General features: G+C 42.1%; 2 protein-coding genes across 2 annotated transcripts in view; one reads left to right on the forward strand and one right to left on the reverse strand.

Moving 5' to 3' along the window:
• Shc4 (SHC adaptor protein 4) overlaps nucleotides 1–24648 on the reverse strand; it is a 95153-nt gene that overhangs the window by 29756 nt on the left and 40749 nt on the right. The window contains exons 3-6 of the mRNA XM_031371753.1: nucleotides 20638–20701; nucleotides 18465–18584; nucleotides 10258–10311; nucleotides 5869–5920 (exon numbers count right to left, since the gene is read on the reverse strand). Coding sequence (XP_031227613.1) covers nucleotides 5869–5920; nucleotides 10258–10311; nucleotides 18465–18584; nucleotides 20638–20701 — 290 coding nt within the window. The remainder of the gene's footprint in view (nucleotides 1–5868; nucleotides 5921–10257; nucleotides 10312–18464; nucleotides 18585–20637; nucleotides 20702–24648) is intronic.
• Eid1 (EP300 interacting inhibitor of differentiation 1) lies at nucleotides 12899–14595 on the forward strand. The gene has a single exon (XM_031371754.1). The coding sequence runs from the start codon at nucleotides 13009–13011 to the stop codon at nucleotides 13486–13488; it is 480 nt and encodes a 159-aa protein (XP_031227614.1). The 5' UTR covers nucleotides 12899–13008; the 3' UTR covers nucleotides 13489–14595.

Below are 24648 nucleotides of genomic sequence, written 5' to 3' on the forward strand. Positions count from 1 at the left end.
GAAGGAAGGGTAAGCCAGCCTAAATATAGCTATCTCCTGAGAGGCTCTGACAGTATTTGACTGACACACTAACATTTTTAACTCGCCTTCTCCACAAAGAAAGCCTTTCATAAACTGATGAGTTCATCACAGGGCTGTAGACAAAACAGGAAAATGTGATACCAGCTTGATCTGGATGGAAACCTTGAACCTGCTGGAACCAGGTATACAGCAGAGGGAGGGTGGGGGCAGGTGGCACACTGAGGTTTATTAGCAGGAAGTCTGGTCTCCTCTGTCCACCTCTACTTCCTGCCAGCGGAGCCTTCCTCCTCACCCTTGCCATCTGGCTCCTGCTTTTCCGAGGTCACCTAGTCTGTGGTCTCTCTGCTGACCTAAATGTGTTTTCTTTCCTTCAGTCTCCTACTATTCCAGCGTGCGACCATCCTGGTGTCCTCTCCAGGAAAAAGTGCTATTCTTCCTAGGAAGGTCATTCTCACCGGATCTCCTTCTCATGCCACGTGTCCTCGGACTTCTCCCCTCTCTGAAAGCCTTAGCCCCTTCCGTTCTGGACTCCTCTGTTGATGACCTTCCTCCTCGGCTCTTCTTTCCCTCTTCCTCTCTTCTTCTTCCTCTCTCCGTCTCCTTGCCTCTAGCTATCTCCCCATCTCCCATCCCTTAAGACCCATGTCTGGCTGGCATCAGGCTCCAGACACGCTGTAGCAGGCTTGGAGGGCATTAAGGACAGATGCCTAGCTCTTGGTCAGTTTGGGCCCCCATTTACCAAGTGAAAAAAAAAAAAAAAAGGTTGGAGTACTGGGCTTTACTGAGGCTGATGAAGGGAAAGCTGCTTCCTCCTGATCTGAGGAACGGGATGGGCATTTCCACACACCTCAATGATTAGAACATTGTAAACTACGGAATCCAGCCAGGCCCATCAATCTCCTGGTCAGGAGGCCACCCCTTGTTGCCCCGGTAGTCTCTCTACTTGTAACCCCCGAAGCCTCGCCATCTGCGTGGTTGTTTGCAGATCTCTATTGGTCCTCTGCTTTTTAGAGTTCTAACTAAAAAGCCTAGCCTCACCCCAACCCCAACTTTCTATCTCTTCACTAAATACAAACCAAAATCTTAGGCATATTTGCCCTGGTACCCTGGGTTTTCTCACTGTTTTCTATGAAGACCCCATAATCCCACTTCTATCGTAGCATCCAGACCCCCATTGCTGACCCTAATTCAAAGGCCTGGCCTGCTCCCCTAATCTTCCCTACTTCCTCTACCAAGTACCTGCCAGGATTTACAGCCTGTCTGTCCTGTGGTTTTTCCCTCAAACTTTAATAAAATGGACTTTGAACTTCCTTCAGAGTCCATTTCAAGATTATTTTATTATTGACTAAAGACCTGTAAAAGGGAATCCTAACCCCCAGTTGACACTTGGACAGAAGTGTTCTCCTTTAAGATGACTCTAAGTCACTAGGCAATGTTATGTCACCTTCTGATTCCACTATTTTTCATTCAGGGATTTAAACATTTAAAAATATATAACAAATATTCATTGTTAGAATTGAAGAAAATGAACCGAAAGAAAATTAAAATCACCCCAGATTTCCCTATATGGGGACAGTTGCTATTAGCGGTTTGACATAGGCCTTTCCAGCTTTGTTTTGTTTTGTTTTGTTTTGTTTTCTGTGTAAATCCCTCCTCAAAAATCACTCGGGGTCACAATATACAGATTGCTCATATTCTGCACTTAATAGCACAGTGGATACTTCGACTGTGGCATTATTCAGTCTTCTAAAGCAATCTTGGACATGTTATGGATTGATTTAATTTTTAATAGATGAATACTGGGTTAATATTTGCCTCCAGTATATAAATATTATATGGCAGTGATTTTAATTGTTTGATCATTTTGCACATCCTAATTATTTCCTGAGAAGTGAAACTGCTGGTTTAAAGGCCAGACTGGGCAACAGACTTTTGACGCAAATTGTCCAACAGCCCTATAGAATGTTTGGATCTGTGCTCTTGTTAGCTTCTCTAAACCACACTTGCCATTTCCCAATGTTAGACAAAAGGAAACGTGACATCTACAGCGCTCGTGTTCTGGATTCCTTGTAAAGCTGCATTTCCTTCAAATGCTTCTTGGCGTTGTCCTTTTGAAAGGAACTTGTGCTCAGGACTTGGAGTTGCTCCACCCTTTCTTTACTGGCTAGGGGCCTCAAGAAAAATCATCTTTTTTCCTCAGATGAGGTCTTTCTATATGGCTTCAAATTTGCTATCTCTCCACTTCAGCCTCCAGATGGCAGGAATCGTAGATGTGTGCCACTGTGTCTGGATTTAAAACTCCCTGATTGTTTTGACTTTAGGGTTTCGTTATCTATGGCATACCAGTGTTACCTACTTTGTATTATATGTACATAATACACAACTTTATACAGTATTACCCACTATATATATTCACATATATGTACACACATATATGACATACCACTATTACCTACTTTATATATATATATATACACAACTTCATGTAGTATCACCTACTATATGTATATATATATATATATATATATATATATATATATATATATATGACATATCATTATTACTGTCTTAGTCAGGATTTCTATTCCTGCACAAACATTATGACCAAGAAGCATGTTGGGGAAGAAAGGGTTTATTGAGCTTACTTCCACATTGCTGTATATCACCAAAGGAAGTCAGGACTGGAACTCAAGCAGGTCAGGAAGCAGGAGCTGACGCAGAGGCCATGGAGAGATGTTCCTTACTGGCTTGCCTCTCCTAGCTTGCTCAGCCTGCTCTTTTATACAACCCAAGACTTCCAGCCCAGGGATGGCACCACCCACAAGGGGCCCTACCCACTTGATCACTAATTGAGAAAATGCCCCACAGCTGGATCTCATGGAGGCACTTCCCCAACTGAAGCTCCCCTTCTCTGTGATAACTCCAGCCTGTGTAAAGTTGACACAAAACCAGCCAGTACAATTACCTACTTTGTATATATATATGTGTATATATATATACACATATATATGATATATATACATATATATGACATATATATGATATATATACATATATATGACATATATATGTATATATATATACACATATACACAACTTTATACAGTATTACCTACAATACACACACACACACACACACACACACACACACACACACGACATACCATTATTACCTACTTTATGGACTGCTGTGAAGATGATATAAGTCAATGTGCACAAAGTGCTCCTGACAATGTCTGCAGGGTGCTGAGCTTGCAATGCACACAGCTACTTTTCTTTGCCTTGTTTCTCTGTTTCACTATTTGTCCTTTTCTTATTGACAAGAATCTCCACCTCCTTAGTGTCAACTTCGCTATAACTCCCGCTGGATGATACTAGGCAACAGGTAGGAGTTGGGAGCCAGTTATGGAGATGTTGGACTACGTACAATATCTCTCCAAGCTCCCCAGGAACAAGCAGTTCCCCTTGCATCATCAACCTTTGTGTGTAAATGCTCATCAGATACAATTAGTCCAGATTTGGTCCAAACTGCCCCTTCATCCCCCATGCAATTTAGACTATTAGCAACCTCTGTTTAGAACTAATGAGACCTTATCTGACTTGGAATCTACAATCCCAGCTGATTTTCTGCCCTCTGGTATCACTGTACAGACACAACTACAAGATGCATCGTACTGCGACTGCAGTACAGTGGTAGAAGTCATAACACTTTCTATAAAGCTCAGGACCTTTACTGGTATCTGGTGACCTACTGGTATTCCCCATTCTCTGTAGTCTTTTTTGGCTTCTCTTTCCCTGTGGCTCTTCAGCTTCTATTCTTTTTCCTTCCCTGAAGTCCTGTCTTTACAGACATCCCTCCTAGCTATCTCATCACACTGCACTTCAACCTGTACACATCCTACTGTGCACAGACCCAGCGAAAGCTTTGACTCCTTTGATGTTTGTGGCAACTATTGACTTGACCTTGTAGAATCGCCTGGCAGATGGCTTCCGGCCTGCCTGTAAGGAATTATCTTGATTGTATTAACTGAGGTGGGAGGCCCAGCCATTCTGGATGGCGCCATTCCCTGGCTGGGATCCAGGGCTGTATATATAAAGAAAGGGAACTGAGCAGCAAGCAAGCTTTCACCTTTCTCTTCCTGATGATAGATATGACATGATTTGCTGTTTCAAGTGCCTGTGACCTGGACTTCCTGCAGTGACAACCACCCTTAAACAGGGATCCAGAATAAAGCCTTGAGCGGTTTTGTTAGGGTATTTGATCATAGCAGCAGGGAGACAATCTAAGACAATGACAGACGCCAAAGATGCAAAAGAATCTGGATTCCAGATGCTTTTCTTTATCCTCTTTTTAACCGGGTCTCAGGGTCTCAGGCTATAACCCAGACTATGTTCTGGAGCACAGCACATAGCTCAGACTGGCCTTGTATTTGTGGTGATTCTCCTTCCATATCTATATTTTTTATGGTAAGAAAAACAAATGCTATTCAGAGGTCTTCCCAAATCCAGAAAGCAGCTTCATGCTGGTAGCTTACCCAGTGTTTAGCTCTTCAGTCTCCTAGCCACTCCCTCATTATCCACTCAACATTATGCAGCTCAGATTCCCTTTCAATGGAGCATCTTCAAGTGTTTGTCACCTGCTCTTTCCTTTCTCCATTCTCAGAACCGTGTCCTTCTTGGCAAGCAAATACCAAGTGTCTACTATGTGCCAAGCTCTACCAACCAATGCTTCTCATAATCTCACTGACAGTCACATTGCCTCCGTGGCTTCAAGTTTCTCTCTGAATGCACCTACTACTTACAGTAAGAAGGGTAGATCCCTGCCTTCATGGAGAACTCAGCCTAATAGAAAGAACATGGGAAACATTCAAACAAGTATGTGAAAAAAAAAAAAAAAAAAAAACAAACCAGCAACAAAGTGTAGCTTGTTAGGAGGAGAAATACTGGGTCATGATGGGGGTGGGGCATACATGACTAGAGGTAGGCTGTGCCATCAGCAGCAGAAGGCCCCTCAAAAGAAGAAACATTGGAGCTGAGGCCTAAAGGTGGACAGGGAATTGCCTCACACACACAACCCCCGAGTTCTAGCCCCAGCACTGCATAAAGCTGGAAATGGTGACACATGCCTATAATCCCACCCACTCAGGAGGTAAAGGCAAGAGGATCAGAAGTTCAAGGTTATCCTCAGCTACATAGTGAGTTTAAGTCCAGCCTTATCTCCCAAAAGCCACATACTCAAACTCAAACATTCCATGCTTTTCAGCAGCAAGTGCATAGGGACACACACACACACACACACACACACACACACACTCCAACACCAATGCTTCATTGAGTTTTGTGTTCAGTTTCTTTATCACCCAGGGATATGGAAACCATGCTACCATAACCAACACAGTTTTTTTTTTTTTTTTTGCATACGTAAATCCATAAGCTTTTTAATTTGTGAATCTGTCAAGGGCTGAGATTTAAATACTGCCTGTGAATTTTTCCACTCTTCTCTGCTGGTAGGATTATTTATTTCCAATTAAAATTTACATAGTTTTCTTAGAATCCTTCGATATCACACTACAGTGATGGTGCCCCATTGCACCTTGCCCATCGTCTGGAAGCTGATGAAGGCCAGGAGAGGCCCCACAGCTTCTTCCTTATCAGCACCTGTTCCAGGCTGACACTATGGCGCCTGCTCAGCTTAACAAGAGTGCTCCAGTTTGCAATGACTGCGACTCCTAAGATAACAGAAAGCAATGCTCATAGATAAGGCCCTACCTACTGTGTGATACGGATTACTGGGTACATTAGAAATAACTGTTTATCTTTACAAACCCAGAAGTTACTTTTCCATACCTCGTTGGTTGACTGGATCTTTAGCTACATAGGCAACATAGTCTGTAGTATCCTATAAAAAATAAGAGAGAAACAATTGCATTTAAAATGAATGAATTGTAACCACTGGAAGATTAGACTTCCTTAGGACCCAACTGAGCCAAAGTCTTAGACACACCTGTTTCTCTACGGCATAGGTTCTCAACCCTTTTATGTTGCAGCCCTCACATTGTGCACTTCCTCATGTTGTGGTGACCCCCAACCATAAAATTATTTTCACTGTTACTTCATAACTAATTTTGATACTGTTATAAGTCAGAATGTAAATATTTGTGATAGTCTTAAATGACCCCTGGAGGTGCTACAACCCACAGGTTGAAAACCATTGCTCTATGACATACCCAGTAGAGCTTAAAAATTAAATCTGTATTTTTCTGACCTTCATGGGGAAAGGGTGAAGATTGAAAATTCAGTCTGACTATATCATTAATTAAGAGTAAAAGAGAGGGCTGGAGAGATGGCTTACTGGTTAAGAGCACTGGCTACTCTTCCAAAGGTCCTGATTTCAAATCCCAGCAACCACATGGTGGCTTATAACCATCTGTAATGAGATCTTATGCCCTCTTCTGGGGTGTCTGAAGACAGCTACAGTGTACTTACATATAATAAATAAATCTTTAAAAAAAAAAAAAAAAAGAGTAGCCGGGCAGTGGTGGTGCACGCCTTTAATCCCAGCACTTGGGAGGCAAACGCAGGTGGATTTCTGAGTTCGAGGCCAGCCTGGTCTACAGAGTGAGTTCCAGGACAGCCAGGGATATACAGAGAAACCCTGTCTTGAAAAACCAAAACCAAAGAGAGAGAGAGAGAGAGAGAGAGAGAGAGAGAGAGAGAGAGAGAGAGAAAGAATACAGCTAAGGAATTCTTTAAAAGTGTCTAGGAACTGACTGTTGAGCTGGGTTGAAATGTGTGCAGAACTCCTCCACCACAAAGCTAGTGGGAGCTGAGATGTGGTGTCACCACTGGCCTATGTCCACACTTATGTGCATCAGAAAATGAGCTTATCAGAGACCTATTGGTGTCCTTGGTTGCATGTGTATGTTGCAATATAGCTTACAGAATAAAATAGCAAAAATATAAATTATTTCATTTATAGGCAGAGGCAAATCATTTCAAAACAGAGAACCTATGTATAACTTAAGTTCAAGAAGAGATATGCTGCTGTCTTTGTGAAAATAAGAAAGCGGACAGGACGCTTGGAAATTCCAGCTTTTATGAAAACAGTGAGCTGATGAATGGGATGGTTTTAATAATTAAAGGTGCTTTTGCTATCTTAATTCTCAGAGGGGGAAAAATATCTACAATGCCATTTCAGAGTATTAGAGTGGTCTCTAGAGGGAAGATGCTGTCTACTGGCAGGAAGTAGAGGCCGTGTTGGTAATGCCCTCCAGGGTAGCCACTTAACAACCACAATGAATCATACAGGAAGCAGATCTCATGGTCAGCAGAACTTGTCTTAAGTCATTTTTAAAAATAGCACACACCAAAGTAAATGTCTCAGGCAAATAGAAAGCTGGGTTGGAACAGCTTCTAAGTAAGTAAGGCCCTATCTGTGAGCATTGCTTTCTGTTATCTTAGGCATCGAAACCATGGCAGACTGAAGCACTCTAGTTAAGCTGACCAGGTGCTGCAGTGTCAGCCTGAAGCAGGTGCTGCTGAAGAAGCTGTGGGGCCCCTCCTGGCCTGTTTCATCGTCTTCTAAATGATCCTGCATTTTCTAATGGTTTTAAAATTCTATGACTGTAAATATCTGGGGGAGGGGGGCACTGCAGAATACCTGAAAGAACAAATGTCAGGAGAAAATATTTGAAATATCTTTAATTTTTCACACATCTATAGTGTATTTCGAAACAGAGAAAACATGGGCAGGTATAGAAGCATTTGCAATAGATGCTCACACAGTTACTAGGAAAACAAAGACTTTCTGAGAGAGAACTAAAAGTGAAGGAGAGCAGACAATCACAGATTAGGAAGAATGGTCTGAACGAACGATTTTCGGATGAGGATGCCGAGTCACATGGGACTTCTAACTCGGCTTCCCTTACCCAGTGACTAGCCCAGCTAGTTATTTAACTAAAGTAGCTCAGTGGGCATCCTAAAGAAAATGCAGAGATTGGTTCACTGGGTCCAGCTCTAGTATGCATTATCTCACTTGATTCTGGCAACACAGAGGCAACAGAAATCCTTATCTTGCAAAGAAAGACCCCGAATCTTAGAAAAGTTAGTACATCAAGTTCTTGACTCTAATGTTTGACACTAGCCTTCACTGTCTTCCTGACAGGAGGGTAAAACTTCACTGCTGGGGGGAGGGGAGCTAATACCAAGCCAGATCATCATTTAAATCCCAAGCCAGATTTTTTTCAACTGCAGAGCCCAGGGTTTCCACTGATTGTACTGATGTAAACATTTTCCCACAATGGTTGCAGACAGTTTGATTCAAGGACAGTGCTTCTGTTAATTTAAAGCTTTGAAGCCATTTTAAGACAGGATGGAAAAACCTTACAATTCTGAAGAACAAAAACAAATTCTGTTAGGTGTACAGTAAATGAAGGCCTGTGCACCAGTCCTAACACAACAACAGCCCCTGGGAACTTAAACAGGATAATTTCAGGGCAAATACTAATCATTATTTTTTTAAGTACATCATACACTAATAAGTCTTTTTTAAGTGTGTCTCAGTCCTTTCATAATAAATCTAATGGGCTAGGAGGAAAAGAGAAACCAGCGCTCTTCTCCCATCTAGATTCATTCTCTCTCTCTCTCTCTCTCTCTCTCTCTCTCTCTCTCTCTCTCTCTCTCTCTCTCTCTCTCTCTCTCTCTCTCTCTCTCTCTCTCTCTCTCTCCCTCTCTCTCTCTCCCTCTCCCTCCCCCCCCCTCCTCATATTGTGCAACACAAGCCATCCTACATGCCTTGTTTGTAATGGATCAACAGTTTACTATCCATGTATGCAGGCCCTCTCTAAGGATTCTGGTCCCAAAATGAAGCAGTGATGTAAAAGTATCTTTTAGTCACCTGATATAATTGTCATCTCTGAGTCTTACTGCCTCTATCTGCTAACCTAGGCTTAGTCCTGGAAGCTTCTAGCCTCTGTACAATCTAACCTAGTCCTAGAATTTTTTTAGCCTCTGAGATTTACTGCCAAATAAATTCACTTTTCTTGTCTTTCTGAACTCTGGCTGGCTGATCTAACTCAGTCGTTCTGGCTCAAACCCCTCTGCAAGATGACTGATTCAATCTGGCTTCTCTCAGCTTCTCAATGAATTGCTTTGTTTGGCCTCAGACTAACTCTAGCAATCTGTTCTGATCTTCTGGCTCCTTCACACATTCTCTGGCTCATTTTGTCCTCACCTCTGCCTACCTTTTTTTTTTTTTTCTGTCAGTAAAACTGCCACCTCCTTCCTCTCTCTTTCCCCCTCTCTCTTTTCTGCACTGTTCTCTCTTAAGTAACCTCTTTTTCCTCTCTCTTCTTGTGAGAGTTAGGCATATCCTATTTGGTCAAATCTTCTGATTTGTCACTTTTTCTGCCACTCAATTAGAAATCACTTTCAAACGCGGGTGCTTCCTTCTACAAACGAACTTTACCTTCATTGTTAGGGATTAAAGATGTGTACTAACGGTTTTGTCTGAGTTCCAGCTAAAGGGATGAATAGTGTATGCCAAGGCTGAGCCACACCACAACTGGAATCAACTTTTTTTTTTCAGTAAACAACAATCTCAGGGTTCACACTGTCATCAAATATCCCACAACACAGTGAGGAATCAAGGAATGACATGTTGGACAGTATTTTCAGAGAGATCCCCTGTACAATCTGTGGGTAGTGAGCATTCTACAGGCTCTTGACAAAGAGGAACTGTGAATCCTCCCTCCATGGCTGAGCAGTGTTTCCAAGGTTTACACACATCTGGATGGCCATTATAGACTGGCCTTCTTGGCCTTGGCTGGCAACTATGATGGTGAATGGGAGTCCCATCTTGTATTAAATCCAGCTGATAGTCTGCTTAGTCTGCTGATGAGCGACATTCTGCAAGAGAAATGGCAGTGCACACAGACACACAGATCTCACGATTTTTATGTTAACTGAAAATTTACCAGATGATAGCTCAGTGGCTACTAACACCACAGAGGGCTAGCAGTCCTTCTAGTAAGCCTAACCTTTTAAAATCTAGACACAGGAAACATTTATTTGCCCAAGCCACTGTGGGTGTTTTGGTTTTTTGTTTTGCTTTGTTTTCTACCTAACACATGAAGCATTTAACAAATTGCAATATCGGAAAAGACATGAAGTAGTTAATATTCTGCATATGAAAATTCTTAGGACTCACAAAAAGAACTTTTACAAATCTAAACTTACAGGGTCCCCTCCAGAGGCAAATGAAATCGATTGCATTTGATGATTTGCAATAATCTGGAAAACAAAAGCAAATTAAACATTTTAACACTATGTGTTTGATTTGTTTCTACCTGCTTAGCATCCCTTTAGAAACTATACTGTCAACATTCTAAAATAATCTCTTGTTGTTTTGCTATTGGGATTGAAACTAAAGCATTGTGTATTCTGAGGATTTCCTCTACCATTAAGCTATGTATCCACACCTAAATACTCTCATTTAACTCGTGGACTTGATATGCCTTTCTCTCTGCCCCTACTCACCTAGGTAGTCATATGACCTAGGTCTAACTATCCAATAAGCAATCTAGTAAACACCACTCTCTGGATATAGCCAATCAATGTTTTGTGAGAGGAGCTGAGATCGGTAGTAGAAGGAGAGTATCTCTTTCTGCCACTAAGGAACACCTACACTTGTCCAAGGGGCCATCTTTTGCTGTCATGTGGGTGAAACCTTCTGGAATATAAAAATTTCTTTCCAGAAAGACTGAGAGCTGAGTGTTAAAAACAGACTTGGAAACAAATGTGTTTCATTACTTTAACCAGTATATTTCCCCACTTCCCTTTATATTCTTGTTTATTTTTTCTATTTATAGACTTAGTATATTTACTTTTGTTTTAGTTATTCACCACTATGTGTCCAAACACACTAATATTAAGACTTCTAACATGGGGGCTAGAGAGGTTGCTCAGTGGTTAAGGACCCTGGTTCTAGTCCCAGCCCCAACATGTTATCTCAAACCATGTGTGACTCTGGTTCCAGAAGATTCAAAGCCCTCTTTGGGCTCTAGGGGCATCGAACATGCACATAGTACATACAAGTAGGCCAAACACCCACACATAAATCTAAAAATGATTGAAAAACTTAAAAGACTTCTAATATGAAGTATGACTAGCCAAGTAACTGCACTAATTAGCCCAAAATGATTGCTTTATTAAAGGTTCTATTTTGTTCGCTTGTGCTTGGAAATCACAGTACAATGACTGATTTGTATAGGTTTTAAAGGTTAATTAAAATATCAGCTATGCAACTACCAATGAAGGTAACTGCTGTGATATTCAAATAGTAGACTGCTTACAATGTAACAACATGTTTGTTGGGTTAAAAAGAAGTCAACACAAAGAATACATCATTTCATTTATCAAAACTGGCAAACTTTTGATTGAATTATTTGCTTAAAGTCTGAATAGTGGTTATTCATGAGGCACAAGAAGAGAGAAGAGTGGTTTTCTGGGATCCACAAATGATGCCTTTTCTTCTGGGTGGTAAGTTAACAAATACATTCAGCTTGTGATAATTAAGCCACACACATTACCTGTGCACTTTTCTGTATTAATATTGCAGTAAGAACAAAATCAACATGCAAAGATCATGTATCAATAACAGCTCATGAGAAACTGCATTAAATGGGTAAAGAGGAAAATTTCATACAAATATGTTCAAGTATTTAAAACTAGTAAAAATCATGTAACACTTTGGGAAAAAGTTCATTGAAGAGTATAAAAAAATGACCTTTGACAAAAATTATATAAGAGCCAGATGATAAAGAGGAATGCTGTGGAATGTTGTCTCCTGGACATTGCATCCACGAATAGTAAACTAAAGCTATGAAAAGATTATAAAGATACAATCAGGCCTGGAGAAATGGCTCAGCAGCAAACAGCATCGGCTGCTCACACTAAGGATCAGGGTTCAACTCTCAGCAATCACAGGGCAGTATACAAGTGTGACTTCATTTCTAGGAGGTCCGACGCCCTCTTTTGGCCTCTGCAGGCACACTGCACACACATGGCATACAAACATTACAGACAGGCAAGCACCCATACACACGAAAGAGAGATCAAGTTGATAAAACTTAAATTTATTTATATTAATTCAATAAAACAACACCTGGCAAGGGTGTGTATATTCTCAAACACTATTGGCTACAGCTTAAGTTTGTAGAGCAACCGTGGAGTGTGATTATCTGTATTTATTTAAAATATGCATAGCCTATCTTCCATCTTTCCTTATCCTAGTAAAGTACTCACATATGTGGCTTAGTTTCCCCTTGATGTATACACACGCGAACACAAACACACACACACACACACAATTTGTCTATGGTTAGATCAACTTAATAAATGAAGGAAAAAAACCGAAAAGGTAAATTTTCACAGTGCGCAGGACGGACTAAGAGAATTTGAAATGATGAGAGGCGATGGACATCCTGATCACAGGGATGCTGGGGAGGCAGGGAGGTGGAAGAGAGATGGCATCTGTGACAGAAGGCCAGGGCTTTCCAGCTAGGCAAAGCAAGCACTTGGCATGGAACTTAGAGCTGGTCTCCAGGTGGAAGGGAAGCATCCCGGGTCCTGAGTGGGTGTAAGGGTGGGGTGGGAGTCCGGGAAACAAGGGGGAAGGGGGAAACAGAGCTCGCGCACGCGCGCCACGCCCACTCGCGGACCAGGCGGTCTACTTGCCAGCACACGCACGCCGTGCTGGCACGCGCACCACGCCCGCCTACCCATTTGCGCACGTGAAACGCGCTCCGCACGCGCATCACGCATGCCCACTCGCCTGCGCACGCGCGCGAGACCCACCCACCCCCTCCGCTCGCGCTCCACGCACGCGCACCACGCACGCCCTCTTGTCTGCGCACGCGCACCACGCCCGTTCGCGCGCCCTTCTCTGCAAAAGGTGGGTCTTTTTTTCTTGGCTGGGTTGCCTCCACCATGGCGGAGATGGCAGAGCTTTGCGAGCTGTACGAAGAAAGCAACGAGCTGCAGATGGACGTGCTGCCCGGCGAGGGCGATATGGAGGTAGGCCGCGGGGCCCGCGGGCCGGCCCCGGAGGAGGGCCCCATGGAGGAGGAGGCCGGGTTGGCCGCCGCCCGCGCCCAGCGCGGCCTGTTCCCCGAGGCTGGCGCGGACCTGGAAGGCGACGAGTTTGATGATTGGGAAGACGACTACGACTTCCCTGAAGAGGAACGCTGGAGCGGCGCGATGCACAGGGTGTCCGCCGCGCTGGAGGAAGCCAACAAGGTGTTCCTGAGAACGGCGCGAGCTGGTGATGCCCTGGATGGCGGGTTTCAGGCGCGGTGTGAGAAGAGCCCTTTCGACCAGCTAGCTTTTATCGAAGAGCTGTTTTCGCTGATGGTTGTCAATCGACTGACCGAAGAGCTCGGTTGTGATGAGATCATTGATCGAGAGTAAATGCTGACGAAAGAGGAGGAAACTACCTGAGAGGGAGAGATTCAACATTCTGCTATTTTGGGGTTCATTCCAAATAGTTCTGTGCAAAAAATAAAAACAGTTGGTTTTTGTTTCTCGGAATAGAAGACAGGACAGTGAATGACCAGGCATTGTGGAAAAGGAGAATCGAGGAAGGAGGAGTGTTAAACCTGAGAATCTCGAGGAGAAAAGACCAAATTGTTCCTGTCTGGTCTCACAGGGGCTCAGCAGAAACCTGGTTCAGACTGTTGATCGAGATGATTTTCCTTACATTGGAGAAGAGCTTTCTCGTATTAAGCTTTTAAAGATGGTTTGGAAGAGTAAATCGTGACTGCCAATACAAGAATCTAATTAAAGAATGGGGAAAAAATACATCCACAAGATATCTTTGATTCGAACTAAAAGGCTATTGGGAAAAAAACTTTGCAAATTATCTTTTGTGATTTATACACATCTAGTTATCAAAAGCTAAATTTGAGGTTTAAGATTGAGTATCCATAAACCCCAAAGGATAATCAAAGTAACCGTGTGTATAAGTGTAGATGTGTTATCATTCATGCTATCATCTTAAAATGTGTTACAAAAGCTTCTGGAATTTTGACTGCACATATATCTTCGTGATTTATAAAGCTACTGTGGTGTCTAATTTGGAAAAATCTCTTGTAATGATTTTCAAAGTAAAGAAAAAAGCAGGATGTCTTTTTAAGGTTTTCAGTTCATGCATTCAATAAAATGTATGGGAAAGCCCAAAGACAAACTTTCTAATGCCCTTTTATACTAGGGAAATTTTGCTTGCTGTTTTTTACCTTGACAGATGGTAAGACTGTAACTGAAGTTCATATTGTAAGAACTGTTTGCAAAAATAATCAAGTAAAAAGAAACCCTGCCTGTATCTATAAAAGATGTATGAGCTATTATGTTGTCAAACTTTGAAGGTTTTAAACCTTCCCAGAGGTCCACCTGGGTGTCTGATACTCTCTCTCTCCCTCTCTGCCTCTTTCTCCCCCTCCCCCTCCCCCTCCCTCCTAATTATGCTTGTTAATCTTTATGCACCAGCATTGGCGATAATAAATTTTCTTGTTCTGTGTATTTTGCTTTGTCTAATAGATTTGCATACATATTTTATACAGGAATCACTTGCTGTGTGTGCCACTGCCTCCATCTTAACATCTAAACATCCAGTGCTTACAATGTAAACCAGTTTCAAATACTCGAAAAATGGGTTCTGGGAACTTAAAGCAAATTTCAGAATTTTCTAGAAGATTTGGCCAGCCTATAATCCCTGCTCTATGAATGTGTTGCTATGGTTTGTTTGGTGAAGAATATGGTGTATTAGTACTATGTCCCTGCTGCCACCACAGCAATCAATACAGGACAGAGCTGAGACAGTAGGGTAACTCCTGGGTTTCTGTGGGTTTGGTTGGTTGGTTTTACAGTCATTTTGTTTGGGAAGCTGCTGAGGTGGTTCAGGGGTAAAGGCACCACCTGCCCTATAGCCAAGCCTGATGACCTGAGTTTCATCTCTGGGGACCTTGTGGTGGAGGGGGAGAGAGAACTCCCCCAAGATTGGGCAGGCCTGTTAGTAAGTTTAGACCCTCACCTGAGATTCTAGTCGCTCTTGTACCTCCAAAGCACCTATACACAATTTTGCCCCAGTTACATGTGCTTTTAGTAGGTGCTAAAGCATGAAAGGGGGGAAGTTAACTGAAGGTGGGGACTCAGCGATGTTTAGGAAGCTGTCACCCATGTTAAGGTGGGACTTTTTGATAGAGCAGCTACAAACACTCCCATGAGTAACAACCCCTCAGCCCTCCTTTTTACTCACCCAATAACCTGATTGCCTCACTACTTGGACTTGGGGGAGTTATTTATTTGTTCTGGTATTTACCTGCTGTAAATAGACCTTTGCTCACATCTCCACTGGAATATAATACAAATATCCATAAATTTAAATGTATTTGTGTTTGGGGACCAAAGCATATCTTGGAAGTTAAGAGGAGAAGCCATGCATTTGTATTTGCACCTTTTATTCTGCATTTATTTATTTGTGTATATATGGGGAGGGTGCATGCCACAGTAAACAAAGATCAAAGGATAACCTTCAGGCATTGGTTTTCTCCTCCCACCAAATGGGGCCTAGGGATCAAACACAGGTCTTGGGGCTTGGTAGTAAGCTCTTTTACTCACACTACCCTTTTGTATTTATCTTTTGTTTTGTTGAGATAGGGTCTCACTGTGTAGCTGTCCTGGAACTAGACCAGGCTGGGCTCCTGCTCACAGAGTTCTAACTCCTGCATGCTGGGATTAAAGGCATGTACCACCATGCCCGGCATCTTTTATAAAGGCATTTTTATTTTAAGGTTTGTGTGTGTGTGTACTTCACATGCTCATACCATGGCACACATGGAGTTCAGAAGACTTCTCTAAGAGTCTCGAAAAAGCCCAGCTAGGGCAAGTTTTGAAGAAAGCCTCAGAGATACAGCTTTTGTGAGTTCTCATCCTTGCTGGATGTACACTCCCTAGGTCAAAGGTCAAAGGATCCCTGACACACACACACACACACACACCCGCGTGCCCCTGGTGCTGCTGACTTTCAGGTCATCCATGCACCTGTAAGTTAGCCCTCATCCATTCTCCTGTAAGTAGTCTCAACAAACTCACTGCTTACAAAGCTAGATGTGGGCGGAACTGATTGGTCTGTCACCCCAGTGCCTTACATGGGGAGAACAGATGTTTGTTGACATCTGCAGAGCAAAAGTCACACAGCACGCCTCAGACTGCTATGGTTAAAGGATAGTGGGGAGTAGAAACAGACTAGATGATGCCTCACCACTGTACACACCACAGCCCCACTGATTATACACTCCCCAGTTCACTTTAGCCTTCCCCATGGAAAGGGCCACTTAGGAAACAATTATTAGCAGAACATGGTGGTGCATGCCTTTGATCCCAGTGCTTAGGGGGCAGGCTATCTATGCGTTCAAGACTAGTCTGATCTACATTGCAAGTTCCAGGACAGTCAGGACTACATAGAGAGACCCTGTCTCAAATACACAAAGAAAATGATTGTTAGATTCTGCACATGAGACTGTCACCTTACCTCTAGCTTTGCCTCTTAAAAACAATAAACAATTTTTGAGTAGCTCAATAAGATGTCATCCCTAAACATGGCAAGACCCCATGATGACATAGGCAAGTAAAACCAGCCCCACAGCTTACAGATTTACCTTGAGGTCAGAATGGATGGATGGATGAATTTACTTGTGTTACATCTTCTGCATTTGCTCATCAAAGCTATGCAACCATCATCCCCACTACAGGCATCACCTACACTTGAATAAATAATCAATGCCCAACTAGACAGGACTCTTGAGTTGGTTCATATTTACCAGTGTCTTCTGAGGTATTTTATACTGCTGAATGAGCAGTGCATTTTATCCTGGTTTTGAAGTTAGAAAAAAAAAAAAAAAGCAATGAGATTGTTGACAATTTTACTTATTATGCTTTTGTCCTCCTGAGTGATGCGTATGGATCTGGGAAGGCCTTGGAGGAAGAATGAATGAGCAATATTGGGCACTATTAGCAATATCGCCAGCATTGTGCTAAGTGCTCACTTCATTACCTCACTTAGCCTTCTAAATAACATAACACAGCATTCAAACTCAAAAAGCCTTGCAGATGGGTACTGTAACCCAGAGGTCACCGATAAGACCTGAAGCTCAAGGATGAAGGGTAACTGTCACCATATGGCAAGCCCTTATGAGGTCTCAAACATCTTAAGTGCTTGGTCATTTACAGTGAGATTGAACCATCCACGCATCCTTGGTGAACAGCATTCCCTATAATAAAAGTTACCCTCAACAGTGTCAGTTACTACATATTCAACACGGAGCAACATCAGGCTCTGACATGTAGAAATATCCTGGCATGAGGACCTTACACTGTAGTCCCCATACATGTTTAGCCCAGTGTCTGTGAATCTTTTACATTGGTTGCAATAGTGTGATTCTGTACTGAGCAATGCTTTTAGGCAAAGCCAGGCAGAACAAGGGATCATAAACCATGAAAGGAGGGAAATGATGTCATTTTCTGCACAAATTTCAGTTAGCTGCTTTTGTTTGGGACTGTTCTTGGGCCAAACTGTTTCCATCTTCAAGAGTTCAGCTGTAACCATTTGCAAAAGACTGTTGATGTTACCTCACAAGAAGGAGGGGCAAGGAGGGTCCCAGGACCCTCAGGAGAGTATTCAGCCACTCTTCCCAACTAGTTGAATGCAATTCTGCCTTTATTGCATGTGGCCTCAGAGAGTGGCTAGAACTCTGTAAGGTGGGAAGGACTGGGGAGGGGGCTCCATCTTCACAGCCACAGAAGAGTCATCATCCATGCTGGGTGCAGACTTTTCAGTGTGACTGTTTTAAGACCATCTATGCTCCTACCTGTCACCCTTTGACCTATGCTTAGTAAGTGAGCCTAATAAGCTCATTAGTTCCACAAGGAACTTTGTTGAAACTGTACTTCAGTTTGTCATTGGGACCTTATGAGCAGGGGAGCTAAATGTTGCCCAGTCCCCTACTCCCAGAGAAAATTCTCATAACATGATAACCCAATACATTAACCCAACGCCATCTTTGTTGTTTGTCCTTCATTTGAATACCCGAGTCCAATGAGTACATCGGGCATATTAATTGGCAAACAACATTAACTATGTTCTTTTATCCTTGGATCTTTATACAGAGCCAATTAGGAAAGTGGTTTTGTGGACAGTTTAACTCCCCAGGAATAGTTAGTAACACTGTTAGGGATTCTAATTACTGATGTGCATTAATCTTGGGAAATTTTCCCCTTTCGGCTTATTAAATTGTAAGTACACTCTCTCCTGTTACTCTCTTTACTATCCACAGACTTTCAGGAAAAACATTGATATGCTAAAACTAAACTGTAATCATTGGCTACCTTACCTGTTGGTTGTCGAGGTTCATCAGTGTGAGGCTGCTTGTTGAAACAGTCAGTTTTATATTCATTCCTGAAAACTGAAGATTGCTTTTGCCAAGAACCGTTGTCAGGAACTTAACTGGAGCCTTTAAAAATAACAAAATATCACTCTAAGTTATGGGTGTGTTACACCTCCTCTCTGTTATTTTATATGAGCCAAAAGAGCTGGAATGGTTGAGTGGTAGGACTTGACCAAAAGCTTGCTTCTTCATGTGACACGTGGATATGGAAGCACACGTATTAAATCCTACCACACCAACACATGTTGCCTGAAAGGAACATCTTGGCACAGATTCAAAGTGATGCTATGCTATGGACACTGTAGCATTTCACCAAACTTACAGAGTTTTATGCTCTTTTGAAAAACGGTGGTTTGACTACAGAAAAGAAAAAGACTCGATATTTTCCAACTGACATTCCTTAGCATATAGGTGTCAAATTAGTATGTCTTTGTGCCCTATTATATTACAATGTTGGGTATGAAAGAAAATTGCTATTTGAGTCATTCACTTGAGTTTCATAAAATATCATTATGTGAATTTTGGCTTGAGAGTAAGTCAAAATTTCTGACAATTTCTGAAATGGCTGTAGCCATACTTCTGCCATTTTGGTACTATGTATTTATATGAAGTTCTCAGCATGGGCATCACAAAACGTTTATCAAATCTAAAGAATGTATACAATGGTCTAAATCCTGCATTATCAAATATCTAGCCCAAATTTAACTCTTTAATATAAAAACAAATAAGCACATTCTTCTCATAAGTATGCAAATTCGCTTTCACCATTAATAAATGTTTTCATAAATTACATGTATATCAAACAATTTTTATTTTTTATTTATTATTGTCATTGTACATGTGTTTTTATGAGTGTGGGCATGTGCACGTCACATCACACATGTGGAGGTAAAAGAAGCTGCTTCTATCCTTCCACCATGTGATCCAGGGATAGAATTTAAGTCATCAGGTTTTATTGTTGTTGTTTGCTTCTTTTTTTTTTTAATGTGTCAAGTGCTTTTACATTCTAAGTGATCTCTCCACCCCAGAGAATTGCTTTAAAATAATAATAACTCTATAGCTGGGGTCATGTAAACTCTCAGGCTGGGGAGGTAACGCAGCCTGGGAACATCCAAACTCAAGGGCCCAAGTTCCACCCTCCAAACACACACACACACACACACACACACACACACACACACACTCACACTCACACACACTCACACTCACACACAGACACACACACTCACACACACAGATACACTCACACACACACAGACACACTCACACACACAGACACACTCACACTCACACACACAGACACACACAGACACAGACACACATACACTCACACAGACACACACACAGACACACACACTCACACACACAGACACACACAGACATACACTGACACAGACACACACACAGACACACAGACACACAGACACACACACACAGACACACACACACAGACACACACACACAGACACACACACAGACACACAGACACACACACAGACACACACACAGACACACACACTCACACACACACAGACACACACAGACATACACTGACACAGACACACACACAGACACACAGACACACAGACACAGACACACAGACACACATACTCATACACACCCAGACATACACAGACAACACAGACATACACACACAGACACACACTCACACACACACATAGACACACACAGACAACACACAGACACACACACAAACACACACTCACACACACTTATGTGTGTGTTATATGTACTTGGATTTCCACAGTGGGAGGGCAGAGATAGATTCCTTGAATTCACTGGCTGGCTAGCCTAGCCTACGTGGCAAGTCCAAGACAGTGAAAGACCCCATCTCATAAATAAATAAATAAATAAATAAATAAATAAATAAATAAATATAAATAAATGTCAAAGGAGAATGCTTGAGCCTCTACCACCATGAGCATACACATACAACCACGTACCCATTCAAATATGCACACACACACACAAAATTCTCAAGCAAAAAAGGTCACAAATGAAAAAAATTTAAAGAAGCTCAGGAATAGAATGATTACTCTGACACCAGTTTTGCCATAGTTAAAGGGACAGAAAGGGAGAGGCTCGTGTAGATATTCACCTTTCGTTTTTTAATGGCTCCATGGGCCCCGGGGACAGCTTCACACACACGGCTTATTGCTTCCCTAAAGACAAAAACCACAGAGAGTCTTAACATTCTACCTGTAATCTGTAAGTGATCAAGAACAATATTCAGAGTGTACAGATGGGATAGTGGTGTGGCTGACTTAACGGCTTTCTCTCAGACCCACACCACAAGGTACTATGCCTAGTTTTTCTGTAGTTCAAACTCAGAAAGAATTGGCAACACTCTAATTCTGAAAATTTGTCTTACAGGGAGTCCTGTGATTTCCGTTATTGATTTTGTTTTGCCCTTTGGATTTTTAGATTTATTTCATTGTGTTGTCGATTTTTAACAAGCAAAGGCAAACCATTCTTTTCTGGACATACATCACAACTCTACCCCGAGCAAAATCCTCACCATAGCATTGTGAATAGAAGTCATACTACTTCACCACTAAAGGCAATTAAATATGAATGAATCTGACCGTAGAGGAAGCTTGGAAGGGATGGGAAAAGCACTGAACTTCAAGGTGGTCTCAAATGGAGCTCTATTGACTCCGTTACTCCTACCAGCCACTGAACTTTCATGTAATTTCACAGAGCAGAAGAAAATCAATATCGAGTTCTCTCCCATGCTTATTTTCTGACCTTACTGTATACTGTACTTCCTGAGGAACCGGCACCACTATAAATAAATTAGCATCGCTGGTTAATGGAGGTACTGAAGGAGCAGGCACTCTCCTCCCCAGAAAGGCAACCGTGATGAGAAGCTTCTGGCCCAGGATTGAGCATCCTTACCTGACCAGGCTTTTACTATATCACACCTGCCTGTTCACAATGCAAAGGTAAAAGATCATTGTTAAAAGGAACAAACCACATCTACACATCCATACAATGGTGTATTATAGCTTTTTAGCATATTTTATAGAAAGGGAGGGACCTTCAGAGCAACACTGCAGACATGCTTCTAAAAAGCCATAGTTGGGACGGGTTGGAGCTCAGTGTTCTAGAGAACTCTCTGCAAAAGTAGGCAGAACTTCCAAAGTTTCTGGGTATCATTTCTTATAACGTGTTCTAGCCCAGAATCTCCACTTTTCTCTGAGTAAAGGAAACTTTCCCCCCACATAACTGCTTATGTTTCCTCTCACTGAAGAACAGAGCTGGTCTCTGGTTTAGTATATTCTCTTGAGAGGAACATTCCAACCTTTGTTCTCTGATTTAACAGAAGGATAATGCAGAAGGTTGGACTTTTTCATTTGGTTGGTTGTTTGATATTATAGTCATTTAAATGATCATTTGAGTTGATGAAATTCTTATCATTGGTCCAAACTGACCTCTAGTACTACAAAAATAACTCATGTAGGCTCCTCTCACTGTGTTATAGAATTCAATAGAGTATTTTATAAGAAATGGAGGACTGTCTACTCTCCAGGAGCCAATGAGAGTGCTGAGTAAGCAGTTTGAAGTAACAGTAGAAACAGGGATGGAGGTTGATGCTGCTACATACAGTCATTGCTAATTAATGTTAGAAGTCGCTGCCTTTATAGAATACCTTATAGGTTCACAAAATGCTTTCCCAAATACTCTGATTCTCATGCATATTCTAGTATATTCTGGTAAGATTAGCATTGTGAATCTGACTTGAAGGGAATGGTCCCTCTCACAAAGTGAACCATGCTGGCAGAGTGGGCACTGGAATGACAGACCCCGAAGCAGGAGCAAAGAGAAGGACTGGGTGCAGGGAGCTCACACACGTGACAGTGCAGGGGCCCTGGGTGCAGGGAGCTCACACATGTGACAGTGCAGGGGCCCTGGGTGCAGGGAGCTCACACATGTGACAGTGCAGGGGCCCTGGGTGTAGGGAGCTCACATACGTGACAGTGCAGGGGCCCGGTGTGGGAAACAGCAGTGAGCAGTTGAGAGACAGATTAGCAGTTCAAAATGCTTTGTTAAAGGCCAGATAGCAAATGTGTTACTGTTTAGTTCCAACAAAACGCAGCCCGAGACAATATATAAACAAATGAACTCTGAAGCCCGAGACAATGTATAAACAAATGAAGTCGCCTGCGTGCCAATAACATTTTATTTTTAGGAATAAGAGCTGGACAGAGCTGGCTGATGGACCATAGTAGCTATCCCCTGAATTAAACCACTTACACAACACCAGGAAAGTTTAGTCTTAAAAAACAAAGCAAGGTACAGTAGCTTCATAGTCTAAGCAATTGGGAGACTAAGCCAGGAGGGTCTTCAGTTCTAGACCAGCCTGAGCTACATAGCAAGACACTGTGTCAAATAACTCAAGGGGGGGTCATATTCATTCTGATTTTAACATTTTTAATGATTTATTTATTTATTCTATGTATATGAGTACATTATAGCTGTCTTCAGACACACCAGAAGAGGGCATCAGACTCCATTACGAGATGGTTGTGAACCACCATGTGGTTGCTGGGAATTGAACTCAGGACCTCTAAGAAGAGCAGTCGGTACTCTTTAACCACTCTCTCCAGCCCTCATTCTGATTTTAAAATTGAAAATTAAAAACTACAAGATATCTCATGCACATTTAAATTAGAAAACAAGACCACACAAGATCAGCTTTTATGAAAAATGAGTTGTATATTTATTCATTGTTAAGGGCATCCCCATTCTAAGGAGTAATTTGATAAAATATTACAAATATTGGATCTTTGAGGTGACTCAGGAAAGACATTTACTGCCTAGCCTTATGTCCTGAGTTCAATCCCTGGGATCCACAGGTTGGAAGTAGAGAACTGACCCTGCAAGTTGCCCTCTGACCCCCACAAGTGCACCAGGGCATGCACATCCCCACACAAATATACAATAAATAATAATAAGTGTAAAACATTTTAAAGTAACCAATATGAAGTTTACCAAGAATTTGACAGGAGACAACATGATGGAAATAGTTGAATACTCTGTGAACATAGCAGACACTTTTTGTTTTAGAGTAAAAACACTAACCCACAATTAAGTGACAGATGAAATGTAAAGGCTAGATACAGTGGTTTGGGATGTTACATGTGCCAATGACAGAAATACTAGGAGGAGATCTGTAGAAGGCAGTGGACATTCAAATCTGACATGCTGGCGACATTCAGACATTGGAGTGTGACATGCGGGTTCCATCCATCCTGTCCAAACTGCTTTCAGCCTGTGAGCCCAGCGCTTGGTCTCTGAGGCAGAAGGTTGTGAGTTCACAGCCAGCCTGGGCTACGTCGCCACATCATCTCCAAAAATACCAAACAGGCTTATAAACACTAACTAGGCTGTTTATTGGTGTTGGTGGCTTGTTATTTATTCTGTCTCTTTCTTTTAAATGTTTATTATTTATTTTATTTTTATGGATATGTGTCTGAGTGTGGATGTATACCACAGATGTGCAGAAGTTCACAGAGGTCAGAAGAAGGACGGCATCAGATCCTCTGGAAGTGGAGTTCAGGCAGTTGTGAAGGGCCATGTGGGTGCTGCGAACTGAACCCAGATCTCCTAAAAATGCAGTAAGTGTTGTAAACAAGTTAAGCCATCTTTCAAGCCTTTGATCATTATATCTTGCTTCTGATTCTATTGTATTTAAACATAAGCAATATAAATGATGTTTTATTTCCATATGAAGTTGGTTGGATAAACAATCTTTTTAAAATGTTTTTGCTGGTTGTTACTTGTTTTGTTATTGGTTGAGACAAGGTCTCACTGTGTTGCTCAGGCTGGCTCTGAATTCCTGACTCACCAGCATGCTGGGGTTAATGAACTGACACCTTTGGCGGCCAGGGTTGCTTTGCTGGTCCCACTCTGATCTGGTCTCTGTGTGCATTAGCAACTTCAATCTCACCAAGACCATTTCAAGGCAAGTACTTGGCTCCATTTTGTAAAGAGGAATCTGAACTTGAACAAATTCAAATTTTACCGTCTTCTAATAAGACAGTGAATGATGCCAGAGACAGGGAGCAGATCCCAGCCCACACTTGGCAGGGAGGAAACAGGAGTT

Source organism: Mastomys coucha, unplaced genomic scaffold (assembly GCF_008632895.1).
Source record: "Mastomys coucha isolate ucsf_1 unplaced genomic scaffold, UCSF_Mcou_1 pScaffold15, whole genome shotgun sequence".
In the NCBI taxonomy this organism is placed as follows: Eukaryota; Metazoa; Chordata; class Mammalia; order Rodentia; family Muridae; genus Mastomys; species Mastomys coucha.

Bases quoted from the DNA above. Each gene is read 5' to 3' on its own strand.
- Eid1 (XM_031371754.1), top strand. From the start codon at position 13,009: ATGGCGGAGATGGCAGAGCTTTGCGAGCTGTACGAAGAAAGCAACGAG.